The sequence below is a fragment of the Talpa europaea genome (genome assembly GCF_964194135.1).
Source record: "Talpa europaea genome assembly, chromosome: 10".
NCBI classification, from domain to species: domain Eukaryota; kingdom Metazoa; phylum Chordata; class Mammalia; order Eulipotyphla; family Talpidae; genus Talpa; species Talpa europaea.
In genome coordinates this window covers 21562870-21587425 of record NC_140077.1, presented here as the reverse complement: position 1 = coordinate 21587425, position 24556 = coordinate 21562870, and the positions used below count along the sequence as shown (strand labels likewise).

Sequence of the window (24556 nt, the reverse complement as noted above, 5' to 3'; positions counted from 1 at the left end):
GTTTCCCTTTTTAAAAAAATGTGTTTAGATTATAGATTTCAAAATGCCAAGATAACTGATTAAGTCATCAAAATCACAATTTATAAAAGTATTATTTTTCTCTTAGTCACTGAGCTCATATAAATTCCCTGGATCTTCATTTATCATCAGAAAAAAAGAAATCTCATTTCAGAACAACAGAGTTGCAATTGTTGTTCTTTTTGATAGATGACAGAACCAATTAGGAAGGAGGATGAAATGGCTTCTTTTCATGAAAAGATTGCATTGTTCTTTACTGATACCATAGAAAGTGATAGCACATAAATGAGCTATCTCAGAGAAATGTTAAAAGCAAATTATATGCAGAAAGGGAGGATGGTGCTGGATTTTTGGACCAAAAACATCCATTGTGATAAAGAACATGTTGGCACTGGGAAAACAGAGGTGAAAGAATTTATAGTTTTCAGGGGCCTCCCCGGTGGCGCAGCGGTTGAGCGCTGGGTTGCGAAGCTGCCCGCGTCCTCTCCGACGCCGGTTCGATCCCCGGCTGCTCCCCGGCCACCAGAGGAGGGTCCCACATGGCGCGCAGACCTCTCCTGGCGCCCGCTGCTCCCCTCAGCAGTGTACTTCGGTCCTTCTGCCTGCTCTGCTCCCCGCTCTGGCTCTGGTGAATTCTCTCACCCTCCCGCGCTTCTGACTGTACCCAGTGAATGTATAAACAAAACAAACAAACAAATTAAATAAATAAATAAATAAATAAACATGCCTCTATAAAAAAAAAAAAGAAAAAAAAATAGTTTTCAGTAAGAATCAGCTTTTATTCTTGACCTAAGGGAATACACTTAGCTAAGAGAAATTCCTAAATTGTTTTAAAAATAAAACCCAGGTTCCAATATCTTACACTGCAACTTAAAGACTAGTTTTCCTTTGTCAGATACTGTAGTTCATCAGAATACCCAAGAAAACAGTTTTTGAGTGGTAGATTCTGGTAAGTTCTAAATTCAATGCATGGACAAACTTCATAAGTAAATATGAATGCCCACTGTATATAAGACAGAAGCATTTAATAATCTCCAGCTTTGTCCCATATGGGGCTACCCAGGGATCTTTTCATTATGGAAAATCATGCTATGACAAACAGAACCCATGGGAAACATAAAATGTGCTCCCCCCCTCCGAGACTGGCAAGTCACCAGGGGAGGCAGACTAAATAAATTCTATATTTGCATATTGCTGTCAGGGACTACACAGAGTAAATAAAACAGACGTGACTTTCTTGAAAAATCCCATACTCTGTATATGAAAATTCACACCGGCACATATTTTAAAGTTTATGTCAGAGGAGATCCGGAGGCCTCTTGCATAGCCTTTAGAGCCTGCTCCTGGCAGAAAGGGGATGCACACAGGTCCTTGACTGCTGGGCCAGGAGAGCTGGGTTCCACACTAGCTTTGCCATTAACTGTTGTGTCACCCTGGGCAAGAGTCTTATGCTTTCTTGATTAGAAGTTCTCTGAGGCCCTTTCCAAGTCCAAAATGGTAATTTAGTGAAAATCTCACACTTATCAGAAAAGAGGTTAAAAGCCTCAAATTGCTCAAGAGCTCAAGAAGAGGAAAATGAAAGATCTATTAGAGGGGCAGAAAATGAACCAGATCATCTGAAGAAGGATTCAGCAGGGGTGATAATGGGAGAAAATGTCAAAAAGGGAATTTTGGCCAGATGGAAGAGGGTTTTAAATGCCACTATATCTTTTTAAATACACCTGAATTTATTTAACATCTGCAATATAATAAAGGCTCAAATGTCCCATATAATAGAGAAAAGGAACAAAATGACGATTTGAGAATCACATAGATTCCTATTCATTACATCAACCACCTTCACACCTTTTATCAGAGCAATTAAAAATGACAAAACTTCCCCTTACCTTCGCCAAGCTCTGGGGAACAGTAAAACAGCTCCAATTTGAAGCATAAAAGCAAAGAACCTCCAACCAAATTCAAGAGAGAGAAAATGCCGGAGAGCCCACATAGAGTGAAAACTTGCTGGGGGCTGGGTAAACCCCAATAAAAGCCTGCAAAAAGCCACTGAGGGCTCTGACTCCTCCTTTACCCAGTCTGCTGTATCATAGAAAACCTGCACTGTGCCCAGTCCTGCCTTTACACCTTCCAAATCCAACAATCAAAGCAGAGGCTGTATGAATGGAAAATTGCTTGTCCAAGCCCACTGCCAGCGGACAGTGCCAGCACCTTAAACTCCAAACCAGGTCCCAGGTTTTCTCCTTACTCTTTACCTCCAGCAAGTCTTTTTAGGGCAAGAATAATCCTAATGATATTCCTCTCAGGTGAATGCAACAATATTGTCTAATGAATGGATTATGTCTTCAAAACTATTTCCAATGAGAGTGAACCTTCACGAACAACTTCCAATACCCAAAATGGAGTAGTGGTAAAGAGCACATATGTGGGTGTCCACTGCATGGCATGAACCCCCCCCCCCAACTCTGATGATCTTGGGAAAGTTACTGAGCCTCTCAGAGCTTCAGTGTGTAAAATAGCTATGGTAATAATATTTCCTCATATGTTGTTGTAGGCCTTACATGACACCATCGTGTTAATTCTTTTGTGCTCAATGTGATATTATCATTGTTACTTTCCCACTGACATGAGAGACTGTCTTTGTTCTGAGTCTATATTCACAAAACCTGGCTTCCTACTTAAGTCCATCTATAAGAAAATGGATTTCACAATGGGTAGGTATATCATAGTTCCCTAAGCAGTTATATATATATTTTTTTTAAATAGAGGCATGTTTTATTTATTTATTTGTTTGTTTGTTCGTTTGTTTTTGTTTATACATGCACTGGGTACAGTCAGAAGCGCGGGAGGGTGAGAGAATTCACCAGAGCCAGAGCAGGGAGCAGAGCAGGCAGAAGGACCGAAGCACACTGCTGAGGGGAGCAGCGGGCGGCAGGAGAGGTCTGCGCGCCATGTGGGACCCTCCTCTGGTGGCCGGGGAGCAGCCGGGAATCGAACCGGCGCTGCAGAGGCTGCGGGCAGCTTCGCAACCCAGCGCTCAACCGCTGCGCCACCGGGGAGGCCCAGCAGTTATATTTTTAATTGAAGATAGATCTTCCAATTAAAAACACATATGTCAAGGAAAAGTTGTGCTATATTTATTGCATTTTACCAACAACACTCACAGGAAAGTGCTATAATCATTCTAACACTCTGCAAGTAGGAGGGTAAATTGTAAATAAGCAACCCACTTAGAAATCAATTTGGTGAAATGTTCCAAGAACTTTAAAAAATATACTTTGACTTAGAAATCCCATTCCTGGGACTCTATTTCAAGCAAGAAATCCAAGTCCTGCAATATCTGTAAGAATAGAGATGTTCATAATAGCTTTATTCATCAGATGAGAAAGTTAACACTAATAACATCTTTTACTCAAATAGCACTTACTTTGTACTAGGCAATGTTCAGAGAGTTTTTCATGGGTTAACTCATTTAATTCTCTTGACAGTTGAGTAATATAATCTCAATTTAAAAACAAAGAAACTGAGTTATCTAAATTCAGTTGCCAAGGTCATACAACTAAAAGATGATAACAGGATTAAAACAGTAAAAACCCATAGTCAGTTTTTATAACAATTACACTCTACTGCCTCTCAGCAGAATGGAATTATGATATATGAGCACAATGCACTATCAAATAGCCATTAAAATAAGGTTTATTAATGATTTATTAAAACCTTGAAACTGCTTATAAGGTTAAATGAAAAAAGCAAGATACAACTAGGCAAAGAAATTAGACAGCTTTCAAGTGTTTTTCTCATGTTTCTTTTGCATATTTTCCAAATTCTTTATATACTGCATTCAAATTTTTATTTTATTTTTTTATTTTTTTTATTATTTTATTTTAATTATTTATTATATTTGTTTGTTTGTTTTGTTTATACATGCACTGGGTACAGTCAGAAGCGCGGGAGGGTGAGAGAATTCACCAGAGCCAGAGTGGGGAGCAGAGCAGGCAGAGGGACTGAAGTACACTGCTGAGGTGAGCAGCGGGCGGCAGGAGAGGTCTGCGCACCATGTGGGATCCTCCTCCGGTGGCCGGGGAGCAGCCGGGGATCGAACCGGCGCCGCAGAGGCCGCAGGCAGCTTCGCAACCCAGCGCTCAACCGCTGCGCCACCGGGGAGGCCCTCAAATTTTTATTTTAAACAAGAAGCAACTGAAGAGTCTTCAACTGTTTACTGGCAAGAGAATGGATCCCAATATACTCTTTGTTTTCCAAACCTTATTTATTTATCTTTTTAAAGATTTATTTATTTATTTATACAAGCACTGGGTACAGTCAGAAGCATGGGAGGGTGAGAGAATCTACCAGAGCCAGAGCAGGGAGCAGAACAGGCAGAAGAACCGAAGAACACTGCTGAGGGGAGCAGTGGACGCGGCAAGAGAGGTCTGCATGCCATGTGGGACCCTCGCCAGCGGCCGGGGATCGAACTGGTGCTGCAGAGGCTGTGGGCAGCTTCGCAGCCCAGCGCTCAACCGCTGCGCCACCGGGGAGGCCCTCCAAACCTTATTTATTAAAAAAAAAAAAAAAAAAGTAACACTAATAAGACAGCAAGATAGAGCAGATAAAGATTGTGGCTTTAGAATGAAAAGTCTTGGGGTGAAAAATTTGAAACATATCACTTGACCCCGGGATGACAAAACAGCCTGCAAAATGGTGATGGCACTACATAGCTAAAATTGTGTATAACGACAATAAAAACTCCAACAAATATAAAACAGTTTAAATCTATAGACACTTCGTGTTGGTGGACTACCTGGTTATAAAGATGCTGTTGTTCCTCCTTTAATCTCAATGGTGAAAGAATCAAACTGAAAAGAGAAAGAAGTATAGGCAGGAGGTTTGCAGCATCGAAGTTCCTGCACTTTACCCACAGCTAACTTCTCAGGTTGGGAAGATGAACACAGCTATCTGAAAACACAGAAAGCCAATTTACAGTCAAAATCACCCAGGTGCCATGTCCTAATTCACAGCCTCAAGGACGGTGAAAACACTTTTCACTCTCTCAGACTTCCTAAAGAAACTGTACCCTCCCTGACCTAGCACAGGTCAGCTAAGAGACATTAGCAAACCTCCCCTCTCCTTTAACCTGGTGTCCTACAAAAGTGAATGACTCCACTGGGATGCAGCTCCAGGATTATCTATGACTAACGCAGATTCAGGGTAATGTCTCTTACCAATGGTTGTGTCTCTCAACCAGGTGAGGATCGGTGTGTTATGGAACACTCAGGGGAAGATGATGTACTTGGGCAACGCACAGAGACTATGTGGAAGAAGGGTCATAACCAATGGACCCAGCTGAGGTCCACTCTCCTCTCCTAAAAATATATGATCCATGAGCAACCTGTGCCCTTAAAGACCTCTGTTGCTGCTGCTGCTGCTGCCAGCTAGACATTTATTTCCCAGAAAATAAAAGATCTTGATCCTTGGGTTGAGAGAAAAACATCCATGGCACTCTTGTGGCTCAGTCACAGAGTTATTTCAAACTTGAGTTAAACCTGCCTCCTTAACTGTCATTACTCTGGGATAGGCTCCTAACCTTGATGATGTGGATTTGAGAATCTCTGGAAGAAATAAAGCTATAAATATGAGCAGAGTTAAAAGGAACTGTAAATGGTAAACACATACACAGTTACAAAGGAAAGAAACAAAAATATGGGAGAGAGATTCACAATTTAATCCAATTGCAAACCCCAAATTTACTGAAAGAATTGATACAACAAAAAGAAAGAAGAGTGCCAGTTGGCTTTTGCATATAAACAACATAGGTTCTGAATTAATACTAACATCTGTTGAAATACACTAATTGGCAAATCTCCATGTACTTAATTGATAAGTAAACTCAAATTATAGTTATGACTAGCAATCCCTCTAAATTTAAGCAAGATACCCCCATACTCCTAGGGGAATTAGAAAAATTAAAACAGAAGACAAAGAGACAGATAGATAGGCCTGTATTCCTGACACTGTTATGAAACAGCTACTGACCCTCTCAGCACCCAGAACATTAAACTAGCCCAACATCTTCTAAGGCTTTTGAATTCTGAAAATAACTTCTTATTTACAAATTTTTCTTAGATCCATTTATGCTGTTGATCACAAATTGGCCCATTTTGAATGGAACTTCCTACAACAAAGGGTCTAGAATCCAAATTCTAATAAAACAGAGACTACTTCACTGTAGAGGTGTCTTTTTATTACTGACATAACAAATTATCATAATCTTGGTGACTTAAAACAATACAAATTCATTATCTTACAATTCTGTAAGTCAGAAACCCAACAGTTTTCATTAGGCTAAAATCAAGCTCTCAGTAGGGCCAGATGCCTCTCTGGAGACTCTAGGGAAGTATCCATTTACCTATCTTTACAGCTTCTGGAGGCTGCAAATTCTTTAGCCTATGTTCCCTCCCTCCACCTGCAAATCTAGAAACATTACACTTGTTAACAGTTACATCTCTCTCTCTGATTACAGTCAAGAAAAGTCTACTCTTAAGGATTCCTGTGAGTAAGCCACATAGTCTAGGATAACCTCGCCACACCAATGAAATCCTTAATTTATATCTGCAAAGCCCTTTTGCCATGTAAAGTAACAAATTCGTAAGTTCCAGGCATTAGGAAATGGACATTTTGGGGGCTGTTACTTTTCACACTACAAGCCAATTTGGCAACCTCCTTTCAAAAATCTTAGAGTTTTGAAACACCTCTGAAGGACATATATTGTCCATGATTTTTGAGGCAAGAAACTGCTCTCATCAGTGTCACATTACACACTATTAGAAAGGCAATAATTGATTCATTACTTGGATGTCCTGGAAACAGAGGTTCTCAGAGATCCTGCCTCAGTGAAACCCCACATCCAGTTACCACAGCACCCACAAACTGAGGATGGCCACTGAGAACTCCTTGTCAAGTGAAAACAGTACCAACAAGACAGAACCAAACCTGGGCCCTCTGGAATATCCCACTTGCAGAATGGGGTAGCCTCCAATTTTCTCAGTCCCTTAGACGCCACAGTGCTAAGAAGGTCATTGATCCCTTGGGACCAACCAAGCAAACAGAAAAGGGGGTTCATACACTTCACAGACAGCCATACAACCATCACATGTGATGACATTCAGTGGAGGTCTACTGCTTTTCACCTGGTAATAGTAATGTCTCCATAAAGGATAGAACCTGAATGTCAGCAAAATAGGCCAAATCTCAGACATATTAGCACCGGATGCCCTAGTGAGCAATCTGTTCCATTTATACATTTTATAGGCCCTTGAGTCATTCTAAAAGGTAGCGAAAAGTTCTTATCCAAGAGACATTTCCCGATTTGGGGTAAAGAACTCTCAGAACCTGATATTCAGATTATATGTATATTATTGATACCCAAATTATATATCAAGATCACATGTCTCTCTGCATATACCAAAGCCATACTACAAGGTCTCACCAAGACATTATTACTTTAAGACACTACTATTATTACTTTTGGTGTTCCAAACATTATTTATAGTGACCAAGATACGCATTTCAATATTCAAAATACACACCAGGCTCTTGAATAATGTTTTCAATCCATCTTAATTCCCTTTCCAGTATCAGATTACAGACTTTAAAAAAAATGCCATATGGTTTGAACACTTGCAAGTTTAATTAGATGAAATATTGAAGCTGATGAAAATTGAACATTTTTCAATACTTTCTAAATTTCTTTAATAAACTTGAATACTGTTCAAACTGGTTCTGACCAACTGAAACAAGTTCCCACCAGTTCAAACTGGCTGAAACCGGTTCAAAGCAGCTGAAATCAGCTCCAACTGGTTCATACCTGTTCAGACAAGTTCCAGCTGGTTCAAACCTGTTGCAAGTGGGTCTGACTGGTTCTGAACAGATCAAACCTGCTGAAAATTGTTCACACCAGCTGAGACCAATTAAAACTGGTTGAAACTGGCTCCAACTGGTTCATAACAGCTGATTCTGACTGGTCCAAATCAGCTGAAAAACCAGTTCTGACCAGTTCAAACCAGCTGAAATGGTTCCAACTGGCTAAAACTGGTTCCAACTGGCAAAAACTGGTTCTGACTGGCAAAAACATGTTCTAACTCAAAACAGCTGAAACCAGGGCTGATTTGTTCAAACAAACTGAAACTGAAACTGAAATCAACTAAAACCGAAATCAGCTGACACTGGCTCCAACTTGCACAAATCAGCTAAACCAGTTCAAACTGGCTGAAACTGGTTGCAGTCAGTTGAAACCAGTTCTGACCGAGAAAAAAACCTGTTCTGACTGGCTCAAAATGGCTGAAACTGGGTGGGTCTGACTTATTCAAAGCAACTGAAATTGAAACCAACTGAAACTGAAACCACTGACACTGGTTCTGACTGGCTCAAACTGGCTTTGAAACTGGTTCTGACTTGTTCAAACCAACTGTTGAGTATTGAGTAATATTATCAGATCTATGTTTAAAGAATACCCTTTTTAAATCTTTGAAACATGCAGCCCAAGACAAATCTACCCAGCTAACAGAATTTAGCACTATCCAGGAACTGTAATGTCATCAAAATTCATTTCCAAAGTCCCTTCCAGTTCAACAATTAGTGGTTCTGTCCTGAAGTAGAAATGAAAAGACCTTTGATTTCCCAACAATACACTCTCAATATGGAATTTCGTTATTCCATTCTTTCTGCATTATTGGTTTTGAATGGTTGAATTGTGTCAAATAAATGCTTTTAGTTTTTCTTGTTTCTCTTCTCCAATTTCCAGATGCTTATCAACAACTTTCCACTAATGAAGTGTCCAAAACTAAAAACAGCATGCCAGGTGTTATTTCACTAGGGCCAAACAGAAAGAGCCATTATCGCCCTACTGTGACAAGAGGCCAGTGTCATATTTTCTCACAATGTTATACAACAGACTTGTATCTAATTTGCCATTTAGCCTCACCCTTGGGCCTTTTACAGACATTACTACTTTCCAGGTGTTATCCTCCCCGTGAAAAATTTTCTTTCCAATTATGTTTCCCCAGATGACTCTATTTGAAAAATTTCCAAGTTGAGAATCATTGTCTCTGACATATTGCTAATGTTTTATATAATTTCTCTGGCTTTCCTAGTGTTTGCAGCATATCCTATTTTGGGGTCATCTGCAAATTTCATTAAGAAGTTTGTGGACAGGATATAGCTGGAAAGGAATTGTTGAGGGACCCATCTTCTGTTCCTTTATTAGTTAGGAGTTGGTTCTAGAAATGTAGAATGTAGAAGAAATCCGCTCATCCGCATTCACGTCTTCTTTTTTCTTATACACACACAAGCACACATATACAATGCATGCACTTAAAGATGTTTTCTATTCTGTGAATCTCTGTTTCAAAAAAAAAAAAAAAAGCTACTTGCCATGATACAGAACAAAATCTCTATAACAGGACTCCCTAATGAAAGAATTATAAGCATGGTAACACTGGGATTTTCATCACCTTATCTGATCAGAACCAGTTTCAACCAGTTTGAACCAGTCTGAACACATTTTCCACAGTCAGATCTGGTTTGAAATGGTTTTATTATATCTGAATCACTTTGAATTGGTTTGAACTGGTCAGAACAGGTTTGAGCCAGTTCTACCCCTTCAGAACTGGCATGAAGAGGTGAGAACCAGTTTGAATGGGTTTAAGCCAGTTTTTTCAAATAGAACAATTTTGAGCCTATTTTTTTTTTCAGGTCAGAAGTTGTTTGAGCTTTTTTGATCCTTTTAGAACTGGTTTGAACAGGTCAGAACCAAGTTGAATGAATTTTGAGCTTTTTTTTTTTTTTTTCAGTCAGAACCAGTTTGACCCTGTTTCATCTGATGATGACAAGTTTGAGCCAGGATTTTTCCTGTTAGAACTGTGTTGGGCTGTGTTTTTTTTTTCCTTTCAGGACTGGTTTGAAAAGGTCAGAACCATTAAGAACTGTTTTGAAAGATGTGATCCAGTCAGAATCAGAATGAATTAGTTTCGACCAGTTTAAGCCATAATTTTTTTTTGTCAGAACAATTTGAACCAGTCAGAAGCACTCAGAACTGGTTTGAGCTGGGTTTTGACCAGTCAGACCCAGTTTAAGCTGGTTTATTTCCTGTCAAAACCAGTATGGTCGCGGCAGAACTCTCCTATCGTGCCTGCTGCTTCCCTCAGCAGTGTATTTCATCAGTCTGCCTGTTCTGTTCTCCGCTCTTTCTCTGGTGAATCCTCTCACCCTCCTGCGAAGCTGGCCTATACCCTGGTTCTTGTATAAATAAATCAATCTTAAAAAAAAAAAAAAAAACAGTATGAATACATAAGAAAAAGTCCGAATCATTTTCAGCCTGATTTATGCTACCTGAACAAGCTGGAGCCAGTTTGACCATCCAGAACCAGTATGGATAGGTGAGAACCAGTATAAATCAGGCACAGTTGGTTTTCTTCCAGTCAGAACCATATTGAAAGGCTTGATCTGCTCAAAACTAGTTAGAACTGCTTTGAGCCATTCATAACCAGTTCTAACCAGTTTGAGCTGTTTTTTCCTGTCAGAACCAGTTTGGATTGTGTCAGAATCAGTTATAACAGGTCAAAAAGAGTTTGAACCAGTTTGAGCACGTATTCCTCAGCAGAAACAGTTTCAACCAGTTTAAACTGGTTTGAGCCATTATTTTGTGGTCAGAATCAATCAGAACCAATTTCAAACAGTTGTTTGTCTGGTGAGAGAACTGGTTTATGACATCAGAACTTATTTGAACTGGTCAGAACCATTTTTAACTGGTTTGAGCCATTTTTTTCCTCCAGTTAGAATCAGTTAAAACCAGCCTAAACAGGTTTCAGTGGTTTGGATGAGTCAGAACTGGTCAGAACCAATTTGAACAGGTCAGAACCAGTTTGGACCTATTTGAACTAGTTTTATCTTGTCAAAACTGGCTTGAACAGGTCAGAACCCACTTGAACTGGATTAAGCTGGTTTTATCCAGTCATAACACATTTGAACCAGTTTTCTCCAGGCAGAATTTTTTGAACCAGTTTGAAAGTTTCATGTGATCAAACTGTTTGAACTGGTTTGAACAATTTCTCTCTGGTCAGAATTTGTGTGAACTGATTTGAACTGGTACTGTCTGTTAGAACCGATTTTCTCCAGTCAGAGTCAGTTTTCTCCAGGCAGAACTAGTTTGCAGTCAGATGCTGTTTGAACTCTTTTAAATGGATCAGAATCAGTTTAAACTAGTTTGAACCTGTTTTCTCTGACCCAAACTGGTTTCAAACAGTTTTGCCTACTTAAAACCAGTCAAAACCAGTTTTGTCTAGTTGGAACCTGTTTTTTCCAGTCAGAACTGTGTTGGACTGGATTATTATGTCAGGACTGGTTTTAACCAGCTTTATCCAGTCAAAACTGGTTTGAAGCATTATTATTTATTCAGAATGAGTCAGAAGCAGTTTAAACCAGTTTTCTTCAGACAGAACCAGTTTTCTCCAGTCAGTACTGGTTTTTACCCTGCATTTGCATTCACAATATGTTTTCATTGTTGTCTTCTTGAGTACATGTGCAACTTTCTAGGGAAAAGGCTCATAGTTTTCATTATAATTTCATAGGAGTTAGTGGATTCAAAAGGATTAAGAACCACTCTTTCATGTCATTCTTAAAAATGAGCCAGCGGTCAACTGTATTGGAATCATATGTGATACTTGTTAAAATGCAGATTCCTAGGTTATGACCTAAGAATTCCAGACCCATAGAATCCTAATATATAAATTCTTCCATTTTCATTTTCAGGTGTCGTCTCTCCAGACTTTCCTCATTAGATGGATCCAGATTATACTTTTACATGATACTTTGAACAGCTCCTTTGTAGGAATAATTAATTAGATAGGTAAGCAAATTTCTGGTTCATGTCTGTTATCCTCAGTAGACTCTAAGCTCATGATGGCAAGAACAGTATTTGTCTCCACCCTACATCTAGCACAAGGCCTGTTATTGATTAACAAATATTTATTGAATTAGTGAACATATAATGAATTAAACAAAAGCATTTTATGTACATTCTGAAATAGGATAGTCATGAGATTAGAGGCTAATATTATTTCCTTCATCTCACTAAGAAGTGAGCAGTTACCCATTTTCTAAGCTAAGAAGACAATCAACATTCAGATTCTGGAGAGCTATATTTGGTAGCTCTTTCTTGCTAGAATCACACTGCCTGAACCTGTCCCTAGGAATCCTTTCAGTTACAGCACTGCTCTAGAAACCCAGTACTTTTCCAGAAACTCCTGTTCAGTAAAGGAAATGTGCTCAGTTTCTAGATTATCTTCACCAGTGTGCCTTAGCCCTTACTCACTGACTCACGAGAGGCAAGGGACCTTAAAACTGTCCTCCATTTCACAGATGAGAACATGGTGCCAGAAAAGTGAATTGATTTCTCTAAACCCAACACTTGTTAATAGCATTGATGCAAATAGGAATCAGATCATTTTTACAGTTCTTTCTTACATATATAATAGTGTATATGTATATATAAAAACAAAATTATGTTTGAAAGAATTTTTATTAGAGTAGGAAAAATGCTCTAGATATGTTAATAGAAGCAGACTAGAATTGTGTATATAATGTATTCAGTTATAAAATATGAGAACATAAGGGGATTGGTATGGCTATGTGCCTATTTTTCAATTACCTATGTAGAAAAAAATGAAGTTTGCCAAAATAGTAACAGTATTTATCTCTGCTTGGTGGGTGATAGTTTATTTTTATTCATGTTTTTCTGCATTAAAAATTTATTCTTAATAAGCATGTCATACTTTGTAATCAAAAAGCCAGGCTTTTGAATTCCTGACCTAATATCTTCAAAAAGTTTTATTTTAGTATTGGTCAGCTCTGCAGGATGGACTATCAACCTAGAGCTGGGTCTTGGTAAATTCAAACAGTACACAGAATTCAGTGTAAAGTTTTCCTCCTCGACCTTTGTGGTGACAGAACAGTTCTATTTTGATCACAGTCATTAGATAAATCTACATGACATGGAACTATACAGGTACATCATACCAATTATACTATAGTTGAGATGTACCCATTTGGGGAAACTGGGTGAAGGGCACTGGGATCTCATATTAGCTTTAAAACTTACTGTTACTGGATAGATAGATGATAGACATATAGATGAGAGATATATCTCAACAAAAGACATACAGAAATAAAATAGATGTATCTCAACCAAATTTCCAGACTCTAGTCTTGCTCCCTAATGGTAAAGACAATTACAAATTTCTTGTATATTCTCTGTATATTAAGTCTGATACTTCTTGTATGTACATATGAGCATATAAATTTATTCATAAATACTTTAAACACAAACAGTATAAATATTTTTTAAAGATTTATTTAGTTATGCATATAAGAACTGGGGTGTAGGCCAGAGGTGGGAGGGGGGTGAGAGGATTCACCAGAGATAGAGTGGGGAACAGAACAGGCAGATCTACTGAAATACACTGCTGAGGGGACCAGTGGGAGAGACAGGAGAGGTCTGCAGCACCATGTGGGTAGCTCCCTGGCTGGCTGGGATCCACTCGTTCTACAGTGGCTGGTGATAGCTTGATAGCACTGTGTCTTTAACCCTGTACTACCAGAGAGGCCCACAAACAGTATACTGTTCAGCACCTTGCTACTTTTCAACTATTTCTATGGATATTTTTCCATAACACAAATTCACGGATCCATATCATTCTTTTCCCGCTGCATAGTATTCCATGTCACAATGCTATTCATAATTTATTCCAGCAGCTTCTTATTATGGCCATTTGGGTCTTAACAAGGAATTGAATTTAACTAACTTAGAAATTTTTACATGGAACCTCAGTTGGAGTTGAGACCAAAGTATTCACAGATTCAAGACTTGGCTCCAGAATATCCTTTGACCAGAAGGGGGAACGCAAGAGGCAGAAGGACAGGCGAAATGCTGGGAAATTTCCTCCGCCAATGGGGAAGCTGTGGCGCCCGAAGGGAATAACTGCCGGGTAGGGGTTCGCGGAGGGGCGCCCTACGGCTGGAGGCCGTGTTCGGAACCAAGCTTTCCCCAGGCTGCAGCTCAGACACACCGAAGTGTATCTGAGTGTTACGTACGGTGCAGTGATGCGCGGCCATCTCCAGCCTCCCGCGGGGACCACCTGCCGGGGCAGGGTCTAATCCCTCAAGTCTCCAGCCCACGCGTGCAAGGGGCGTACACGTGGTGACCTGCCTGGGGCCGGGTTGCGGGCTCCGGCTCCTCCTCCCTCCGGCTCCAGCTCGGCTTTCTGCAGTATCACGTGCAGCCGCGCCGGGTGCAGGATGGCGGCGGCCGCAGCGGCGGGTGTCAGGCTCCGGGATTGCTGCAGCCGGGGTGCTGTGCTGCTGCTCTTCTTCTCCCTGTCCCCTCGGCCCCCGGCCGCCGCTGCCTGGTTGCTGGGCCTGCGGCCCGAGGACACCGCTGGAGGCCGCGTGTCCCTGGAGGGGGGCACCCTGCGCGCGGCCGAAGGCACCAGCTTCCTCCTGCGCGTCTATTTCCAGCCCGGGCCGGCCGCGCCCGCGGCGCCGGTGCCCGCACCCACCCTTTCCCCCGGGGAGAACGGCACCGGCGACTGGGCTCCGCGACTCGTGTTTATCGAGGAACCCCCGGGCGGGAGCGGCTTGGCTCCCAGCGCGGTCCCCACGCGCCCGCCGGGGCCGCAGCGCTGCCGCGAGCAGAGCGACTGGGCATCGGACGTGGAGGTCCTGGGGCCACTGCGCCCCGGAGGCGTGGCGGGCTCGGCTCTAGTCCAGGTGCGGGTGCGGGAGCTGCGCAAGGGCGAGGCAGAGCGGGGCGGCGCGGGCGGTGGCGGGAAGCTCTTCTCGCTGTGCGCCTGGGATGGGCGCTCCTGGCACCACCACGGCGCCGCGGGCGGCTTCCTGCTGCGCGTCCGCCCGCGTCTGTACGGCCCCGGCGGGGACCGGCCCCCGGCGTGGCTGCGGGTGCTGGGGGCCCTCCTGCTGCTCGCCCTGTCTGCCCTGTTCAGCGGCCTGCGCTTGAGTCTGCTCTCGCTGGACCCGATGGAGTTACGGGTGCTGCGGAACAGCGGCTCGGCCGCCGAGCAGGAACAGGCGCGCCGCGTGCAGGCCGTGCGCGGGAGGGGGACCCATCTGCTCTGCACCCTGCTCCTGGGCCAAGCCGGAGCCAACGCGGCCTTGGCCGGCTGGTTGTACGCCTCGCTGCCGCCGGGCGTCGGGGGCGCGGGAGAAGATTACGCAGAGGCGGGGATTCACTTCCCCTGGCTGCCCGCGCTTGTGTGCACCGGCGCCGTGTTCCTGGGCGCCGAAATCTGCCCCTACTCGGTGTGTTCGCGGCACGGACTGGCCATCGCCTCGCACAGCGTGTGCCTGACCCGGCTGCTGATGGCTGCAGCCTTCCCTGTGTGCTACCCGCTGGGCCGCCTGCTGGACTGGGCGCTGCGCCAGGAGATCAGCACCTTCTACACCAGGGAGAAGCTGCTGGAGACGCTGCGGGCTGCAGACCCCTACAGCGACCTGGTGAAGGAGGAGCTCAACATTATTCAGGGCGCCCTGGAGCTGCGCACCAAGGTGGTGGAGGAAGTGCTGACCCCGCTCGGGGACTGTTTCATGCTGCGCTCGGACGCTGTGCTCGACTTCGCCACGGTCTCCGAGATCCTGCGCAGCGGATACACTCGCATCCCGGTCTACGAGGGCGACCAGAGGCACAACATTGTGGACATTCTGTTTGTCAAAGACTTGGCCTTCGTGGACCCCGACGACTGCACGCCGCTCCTCACGGTCACTCGCTTCTACAACCGGCCCCTGCACTGCGTCTTCAATGATACGCGGCTGGACACGGTGCTGGAGGAGTTTAAGAAGGGTGAGCAGTGGTCTATCTCCTCCCTCAACTCCTACTCCCTTCAAAAGTATTACCATTTCGTAAACATGTGGCTCAGGTATCCAAAACTTCTCTCCTCTTATACCAAAAACTCCAGGGACACCCCACGTGGCCCCCATCTCTCTTCATTTCACTTTCCCCTACCTTGCTTGGAGCTGAGGAGCCCCAGGCCTTTCCCCCTACATTTGGCACACATATGCACCATGTCCCATGCCAGTATTTTTTCAGGGCCTACCAATTGCATGTTGGATTGTGCTTGTTGGACTTGGGATAGCCTGTAGAGGTCATTGCATAGTCCTACGCCCCTTCTCCTGCCCCCTTCTCCCCCCCACACTACCCATGACACTAGGAACCTCTAAGGGTATCCATGAGAAACAGTCTGCTTTAACCCTCCCTGGCAATATGCTCACCATTTCCAGGACAAACTAATTCCATTGCTGGACAGCTCCAGCTGTTGCCAATGTCTTTCTTGCATGGGAAAGAAAATTGTCTCCCACGTTTCTTTCTGGGTCCTGCTTCTGCCCTTTGAATCACATAGAGCAAGCCCCAGACACCTTAGGCAGCCACCCCCCATCAGCTTGCCATCAGCCATTCAGGTGTCACACACCAAGTACCCAGGTTGGAGATTCAAAGTTGACTAAGGCAATGAGGTCCCGATACTTCTGGGAACTTGTCCCATGAAACCTCAGATAGGAACCTGAGGAAATATTCTGGTAAAGGAAACCACTAGAAAACTTGTATATCCAGACAAATAGGGTTTCCTTCAGAGTAGTCACCCCCTCCCTTGACAAGCCTATAACATGTTTACTACATGTCTGGGGCTTGTCTTTGGAAACAGTTTGCTGAGGTTGGGTATAATTCACTCAAAAAAATTCAGCCTGGATACTTTGGGGTGGATGTCCCTGCCATTACAGTTTGATGGGTCCCCCAAGTGAAGCAGAGTTGATGCAGAAGAACCCTTTGTTGCTTTTGAAAATCAAATCTACCTTCAGGAGTCACCATGGAGAGAAGACTCTCTCACAAACCCTGATAGCAACCCCAGATATGATTTGAGGGCAGTGACATGGTTAGGATAAGTGTAGAACCTTTTGGAATGACTTTTTTGAAGGAGAAACTCATCTGCACATATGAGTCATTTTTTTAAAATAAAACAAAATCTCAAACCCCTAACTTTAAAAAAGCAATCTTCAAATCTACCTTCCCTGTGGCTAGTAGGACTCTCATTTGACTGTGGCTTTTATTTTGTTTGTTAAAATTCAATCTCATTATTTTAACATCACAGGTACCTTGAGGACTTTGCAAACAGAATCTGGGGGTTTTCTCCTGCCGTGATATTTTTAGACAAGTGAAATGCTATCAAATATTTAAATGTAGCTTGAGAAGGGGGGAAATGTCTGAAAGCTGCTTTCATCTCAGATTTTGGGAGAGAACAGCCCTGAAATTTTTGTTGGCATCAAGGGGAGAGGGAAATGAATATACATTGCAGTTCTGTTAGTCCCAGCTGGGCCACTGTCTCCCCCGATTCTCCCTGCCTTCCCCTCTCATCCCCCACCCCCACCCCCATCCTTGCATGACTCATTCCCACTCTTCTCTGAGGTTCATCATCCACTCTTAGAATTATTCTCACATTTTGTGTTCCTTACAGCAGGGAATCTTGAATCTTGGGCATAAAGCTATGAAAATATGTGTTACAGCTACCGCAACAAAACCCCACAGGCTGGATGGCTTAAACAACAGAGGTTTAGCTCTGGAATCTGGAAGTCCCAGATCAAGATGTCAGCAGATTTGCTTTGTTCTGAGGCCTCTCTTGACTTGCAGGCAGCTGCCTTCTTGCTGTGTGCTTATTTGGTCACCCCTGAATCTGTGTGTGCTCTCCTGGAGTCCCTCTGTGTTTTAGTCTCTTCTTATAAGGACACTGTCAGATTGGAGTGGGGCCTACCCTGTCAGTCTCATTTTAACTTAACCAACTCTACATCTGATATTTAACACAGAGTACAGCTAAGATACTGTCTCATTGCCATGTGCTATAGAAGACGTTTTTAATGAAACTCCTGTGAACTCATTCATCCTTTCATTTAATATTTACTAAGTATCTATGTGGTGTTAGACAACCACCAGGGGAGACAATAAAACTGCTCTCAAAGCTAACAGTCCTCAAGGGCATACAGTGTTAGAATAAGAACAGTCTTTAGACAAAGGAATTGTGTCTTACTTACCTTTATACTCCAGCATCTTGTACAGTGCCTTGCACATAGTAGGCAACTCCAAAAAGTCCGTTACTGACTTGTAATGAATGCTGTTGCAGAACTTCTAAATCTTATCTGAAAAAAGGATTTGTTAGCATTCTATTAGTAGTTTGTAATTAGGTAGATCACTAAAGAGAAGCAGGCTATTACAGTGAATACCATGTCAAGGAAGCTATTTCCATGTCCCTTTGGAGCCTTGCAACTTCCTCAAAATGTGTCCATAAACCAGCAGTATGGACCTCACCTGGGAGCTTTTTAGAAATGCAGAATTTCAAGCCTCACTCTAAATCCACCGAATGAAAATCTGCATTTTAACAAGCCTTTGGGTGATTCATGTGCCCCTTAAAGTTGGAGAAGCATTGCCTTCTGAGAACCTTTACTAACAGTGATTGGTAGATTTACTGCAAGGAACAATTACCAAGGTGGGTATACTCTGGCTTCAAGCCATCTAGCAAAATGCCCATTTTCTACAAGAGTTATATTTGCACTATAGATTAATAGAGGAAAGCCAAGCTGCACTTCCTTTCTTTACAGTTAAAAGGAAATTTTTTTTAACAAGTGGTCATAGCCCTTCCTTTTCCTCATGTTTTTGCATCTCAAGTAATTTAACCAACTAAGCAAACCCCTTAGAGGGTAGGAGAGGAAAATGATAATATTAATAGGAACAAGTTGTCATGAATTGAGCGAGCACTCTGCCAGGCACATGCCAAGCCTTTACATACATAGGACAACTCTCCTGGGTAGGTCTTATAAACTTCCCTTTTGTAGATGAAGAATCTAAAGCTCAGATCAGTTATATAACGTGCTCAGCTTTCCATAGCTGATAACCCACTGACTTGTGATTTGAACTAGGTCTGCAGGACCCCAAAGCCTGCTCTCCCTGCCACCTCCTATACATCAGTCTTATTCTATCTCCCATCCCAGGACCCCTGTCACCCGCAGAGTTCAAAGCTGGCTTTTCATCTCTAACTTGCTGTCTCTGGCTTACCTCAAATTTAGATTTAAAATGTGGGTTTTATAATGACAACAGTTGCTAACATGGATATTGCATTTTACAAAACATTTCTACCTTCCATCTCATACCTGAATCTATGACCACTTCACAGTTACAGGTGAGGATACTAAGACCCAGAAGGGCTAGTAGGCCTGCCTCTGGTCACCACTCAGCTAGTCTATTCCAAAGTCCAGGTTCATAGCCAGGTTATAACTCCAAAGCTCTTGTCCATGTTGAATTTTACCTCTTTATTACTTATAAGCTCCAAATCTTTGGAAGTGGGGAAAGGAAAATTGTCCTTCCAGCTACAAACAGGAAGGTCTTTCTCCCCACTGGACTATGACAGCCTTGAAGCAGAGAATGAACCTGTTTGGTTCATATTCTCAAGACAAGCACATTGCCTGCCACAACTAGGAGATGAATAAACACTGTTGAATAAATGGTTTTAAGTACTAACTTCTATATTTCTGGGTTTGAATGAGGTTAATTCTAAGTGCAAATAATCAGTGCTGTTCCACTAACCATAACCAATTGCTCCTCTTCCTGGGTTCTGTACCCCAAATATTGGACTTAATGTCCCTCTAGCCTTCTGGGCCAGAAACCTTTCCTTCATCCTCACCCTCATCTTACTACTCACTGTCTTAGCCTGCTTGGGTTCCCATAACAAACGCCATAGACTGTGAAGCTTAAACTGCAGAAATTCGTTTTCTCACAGTTCTGAGGCTGCATGTCCAAGATCAAGCTACCAACCGATCCTGGTGAGAGCTGCCTTTCCTTGTTCCTTGGTGCATGGAGAGAGAGAAGTTTGATCCCACTGGGATTAGAGTTTTAAGTATTAATTTAGAGGCAGATGGAGTGGGTAGAGAGATACACGAACATTCAGTCCATCACTGCTGAAGTCTGCTGAATATTTGGATCAAAATCTGCCAAAAATTTGCCAACATTGCGTCCAAGATATTTCACATATATGTGCATATGTATATAAAATCTACTTTAGCTCTACTGAGAGTAGTGTGTATGAGATATATAATTTCTGCTCTCAAAAAGCCAATAGCCTGATGGGAAATAGTATTTCCTTTTGTAGAGCTAGAAGGCAGGCTAGACTCATCTTTCTCCTGGCTTCCAACATTGCAATTGAAAAGTCATATCAGCATGTAAGTGTGTGGACAAGGCAGACCTGTGCATAAATCATTAAAACAAATGAGCTATAATAGAAAATATAATATTTTCACTGACGAATAATCTGGTTGAAAAGTGTTTTGGCTTTTCACTCCAAATTCTGGTGTGATCTATCTTTAGCAGGAAGAATAACCATCTCATTGCTTAATTATATTAAAATTTTAAAAAAATCAGTGCTACATTCTTTGTTTTCCATAAAAGAAAAAGCTGTCTCCAATGGAAGTTATATTTCACTGGTAAAATTAGATGTAATATGCTTTTAAATGTTTTAAATATTAAATTTAGAATGAATTGCTAATCTTCTAAATAACAGCTAGACCAAGCCACAGACAAAGGATGGTCCATCATGTATTGAGAGGAAGAACAAAATAAAGCAAGAAAAAAGTAAAATTAATTAATCAAACAAGGCATTAAAATTGTCAGTTTTTTATTTCTTTCTTTAGAAATTTTCATTAGGATTCTTGTAATATTGTTCTGTAATAATTATCTTAGCCTACCAGAAGATAAACTAAATAATAGGAGAATCAGAGTGAGGAGGGGCACTAAAAAACCTGGACAGTGAATCTGATACACACCTTTTTTTTTAGATTTAGTTATCTTTTCCAGGGCATAGGAGCCTTCATTGTCAGACTATCTTTTTATCTAATTTAAACCCCACAGGCTGTAGTTAAATTCCATTTCTTCTTTTTATCATTCTTCGGAGTCTTCTTTTATTTGAAGAATATAGTAACTCACCTCAGGTCCATTTTTAAAAGATCAAATATATTTCTTTGTGTCCCTGACTCTTTTAAGGCATCTGGGTGTCTCAAGGGATGGGGATCTATGGAATTTCCTAGAACTCAAACTGTTCTCTACATCTGGGGACCCCTGGACCTTTGGTAAAAAAATTTTAATCTTTCTAGTTCCTGCTGTTTGGTCCTTTCCAAACTGAGATTCTTCTCAATTCTTTCTTCCCTCCCTCCCCCATGACACTATTGTCAGGGCTCCTGCCTGGTGCTTGCAGTCAGTAAGGAGATAGACACTAACCAGTAAATAATTACAAGAGTGACAAATGATTTGAAGAAAAACTATAGGGAATTAAGAGAATATATAATAGGGGACACTGACCTAGACTTGAGGGTGAGGATAGACTCCTCCCTGGCCAAGTGATATTTGAGCTGAATCCTAAAGTGTGACAAGAAGGAATTCCAAAGGAAGAACTTTCCAGGAGAAGGGAACAGACATGCAGTCTCTGAAGAAAAAGGCCCTTGATGGGCACTCCATGTGGTTGCCGGGCTGTGTAACATCCACTAGGGAAAATGCCACCTCTGCCAGCCAGCTCGCCCTCTGTCCCTAGCGGTTGTTGATGTTATCTGGGCAATTCAGTTCAGTGACATTCACTGAGTGCGGGTCTAACAGTGGCACTGGGAGATAAATATGGATATAAATGTAGGAAAGACCGTGACTTGCAGGAGCAGGAAAGGAGAAGGGGCCCAGATGGAAGGGGTAATCCAGGGTCCAGGCAAGGGCATCCTGACAAAACTGTGGGTGAAGGGGGAATGTGTGTTGGAAAGGGGTTAGGAAAGCTCCTTTGGGGAAATGGCAGGAGAGGGACTCTGATAAACAATTATGAAGGGGAAGGGCGATCCAGCTGAGACAGGAGCTTGAACTAGAAAAATAACACAGAAAGGAAGCTGACATTTGAATGCTGGTGAAGTGATGGTCATAATGCAACTTTTCTTCCAGGAAAATAGGGAGCTAGGCAAAATGAGGTATGGGTCATACATAGTTTTGTTCCCTCCAAATGCCAAACTGTATATTTTAACCATTTTGGGGGCTATTATTTCTAGAATGTTTTATACCCAGTCCTGCCTTCATTAGCAAAGGATCCTAAACATAACCCTTTCTTGATGATTCAGGACCATGGTTATTTTATGCTGTGTCATTAGGCTGTTCTCAGGCTACTTTGTTCTTTTTCTCCCTCCTCTGGCTGTCTATCACCTGCTAGTTCTCTTTGACTCAGTCTCAAGCAAATCCCTACCCCCAACACACTCATCACAAATTGCTCTTTCTGTGTCTATTTTGCAGCTTCTATTGAACTGAGAAACCAAGTAAATACACGTGTTGGGAGTCATGTGCCTGGTATATACAACAAGCTAAAATAAATATTTGTTGAGTAAATGATGAATTAGGCTCTGAGTAGGAAGCCAGTGCATGGGGTTGGTGTATGAACCTGAGAAAATTCCTTCTAGAACCAAATTCAAAGCCATGTAAAGTCAGACTTCCAAATAATGGTCGTTACTTGGCTGTTTTTGCAGTGTTGCTTAGCAAGCCAAACTGCCAGCCGGCTTAGCTTCTAATGACTAACAACTATTTTTTTATGCCCTGGTGATGCTGGTTACCATGGTGCTCAGGATGACATGGTTGGGTTTTTCTCATAATTGCCTTTTAGTGGCTCAAGAAAATTTTTTGTGATAAAAGCATATTCCTTTTCCGATGAAGTAGAACAGGACAATTATCATAAAGTGTAGCCTTTAAAAATGAGAAAGGACAGTTTTTTGCTTTTCTAAATCATAGCGGTTGCTGTAGGAATGGTATGATAACATTTTGGGGTTTCCCTTTATAGATTTGCAAGACAGTGATTTGAATTGGTTGGCTAGATAAGACTCTCAAGCCAGTATCAAGGTAGCTTTTCCTCAGCTCATTCCAACAGAGTTCTTCAGTGTTAAGATATAAGCGTTAGGGCTTTCCAGCCTTTCATAAGACACAAGAGACTATAACTGTTAGCACTGTTAAAATTCTCCTGTAACATCTGTCATCACAAAGAAGCATCCTATAAAGTCAAACTGTTTTTGTCTAGGTCTTGGGGAAATCAGGACAAGCTTATAAAACTAGTTTTAGAACCATAAGGGAAACCTTAGAGATCACTTGGTCTCATCCTTTCATTTTAAGATGGAGAAAACCAAGATCCTGAAAAGAACAATAATAAAAATAGCCATGAAAGGGCCTCCCCGGTGGCGCAGAGGTTGAGCACTGGGTTGCGAAGCTGCCCGCAGCCTCTGCAGCACCGGTTCAATCCCCGGCTGCTCCCCGGCCACCAGAGGAGGGTCCCACATGGGGCGCAGACCTCTCCGGCCGCCCGCTGCTCCCCTCAGCAGTGTACTTAGGTCCTTCTGCCTGCTCTGCTCCCCACTCTGGCTCTGGTGAATTCTCTCACCCTCCCGCGCTTCTTACTGTACCCAGTGCTTGTATAAATAAATAAATAAATCTTTAAAAAAAAAAAAAAATAGCCATGAAACACTCTTATGGTTGCAAAGCCTTTACCTTTGCAAAGACCTTCCCAAAATAGTAACTCGAGGAGGGGCGGAGCAACATGGCGGCGAGGAGACGCTGCGAGTAAGATCTCCCATTAAAAAAAGTTAATAGGGAGGAAAAGCGGCAGGTCCCAGTGAGAACTGGGACACGGAAGATAAACGGACGACTCCAGCAAACTGCCCGAAGAAGAAAGTTGCCATAAAAGAGGACGAGAAGGGAGGGAAGCGCAGAACCCTGCTCCCCTCCCCCGCCCACAAAGTCGGCACTCTCCGACCTGCAGAAAGGAGGGAAACAACAAACCAAAACGGCCAACAAGAAAAACGGACGCAGCAAGTGGGACTGTGAGTGGAAAGGAACTATTGCAGCCACCACACCCCGTGAACGGGAGAGGCGAACCCTGCAGGATCCGCCGCGGAGGTGAGCTCCAGGCGCCATTAAAGAGAGCCACGCCCCCCAGGAGGAGACCAGCGCCAGCACACAGCCCCGGCCGCCCGGTAAGGTTGCGTGCGGAAAGCGGCGCGGATCCGGACCGGATCGCAGCTGCCCAGGTCCCCGCGCCTGCGACCTAGGCTTGCGGGGAGACGGCGGAGGCACTCCCTGAGTGAGCAGGAACAAGGCGCCCAGGCAGGGGAGCGGGATTCAAAAGGCGCCATTCCCGCGCCACTGATCTGGGCTACAGCCTGCGTCCTGGAACTGAGGGCTTTGGAACTGAGACCCGGGGCACGAAATTAGGGGGAGACTGCGGAGGCCCTCCCTGAGTGAGCAGGAACAAGGCGCCCAGGCAGGGGAGCAGGATTCAAAAGGCGCCATTCCCGCCCCACTGATCTGGGCTACAGCCCGCGTCCTGGAACTGAGGGCTTTGGAACAGAGACCCGGGGCACGAAATTAGGGGCGTGGGTTCCCCAC

General features: G+C 43.1%; 1 protein-coding gene across 5 annotated transcripts in view; it reads left to right on the top strand.

Annotated features, from left to right (window-relative positions):
- Positions 1 to 14309: 14309 nt before the first annotated feature.
- Positions 14310 to 24556, top strand: part of CNNM1 (cyclin and CBS domain divalent metal cation transport mediator 1) — a gene marked incomplete at its 3' end in the record, with an annotated part of 54695 nt that continues 44448 nt past the window's right edge. For all 5 annotated transcript variants that reach the window (XM_084245341.1, XM_084245339.1, XM_084245340.1 and 2 more), the window contains exon 1: positions 14310 to 15919. In XM_084245341.1, coding sequence (XP_084101467.1) covers positions 14362 to 15919 — 1558 coding nt within the window. In that variant the 5' untranslated portion in view covers positions 14310 to 14361. The remainder of the gene's footprint in view (positions 15920 to 24556) is intronic.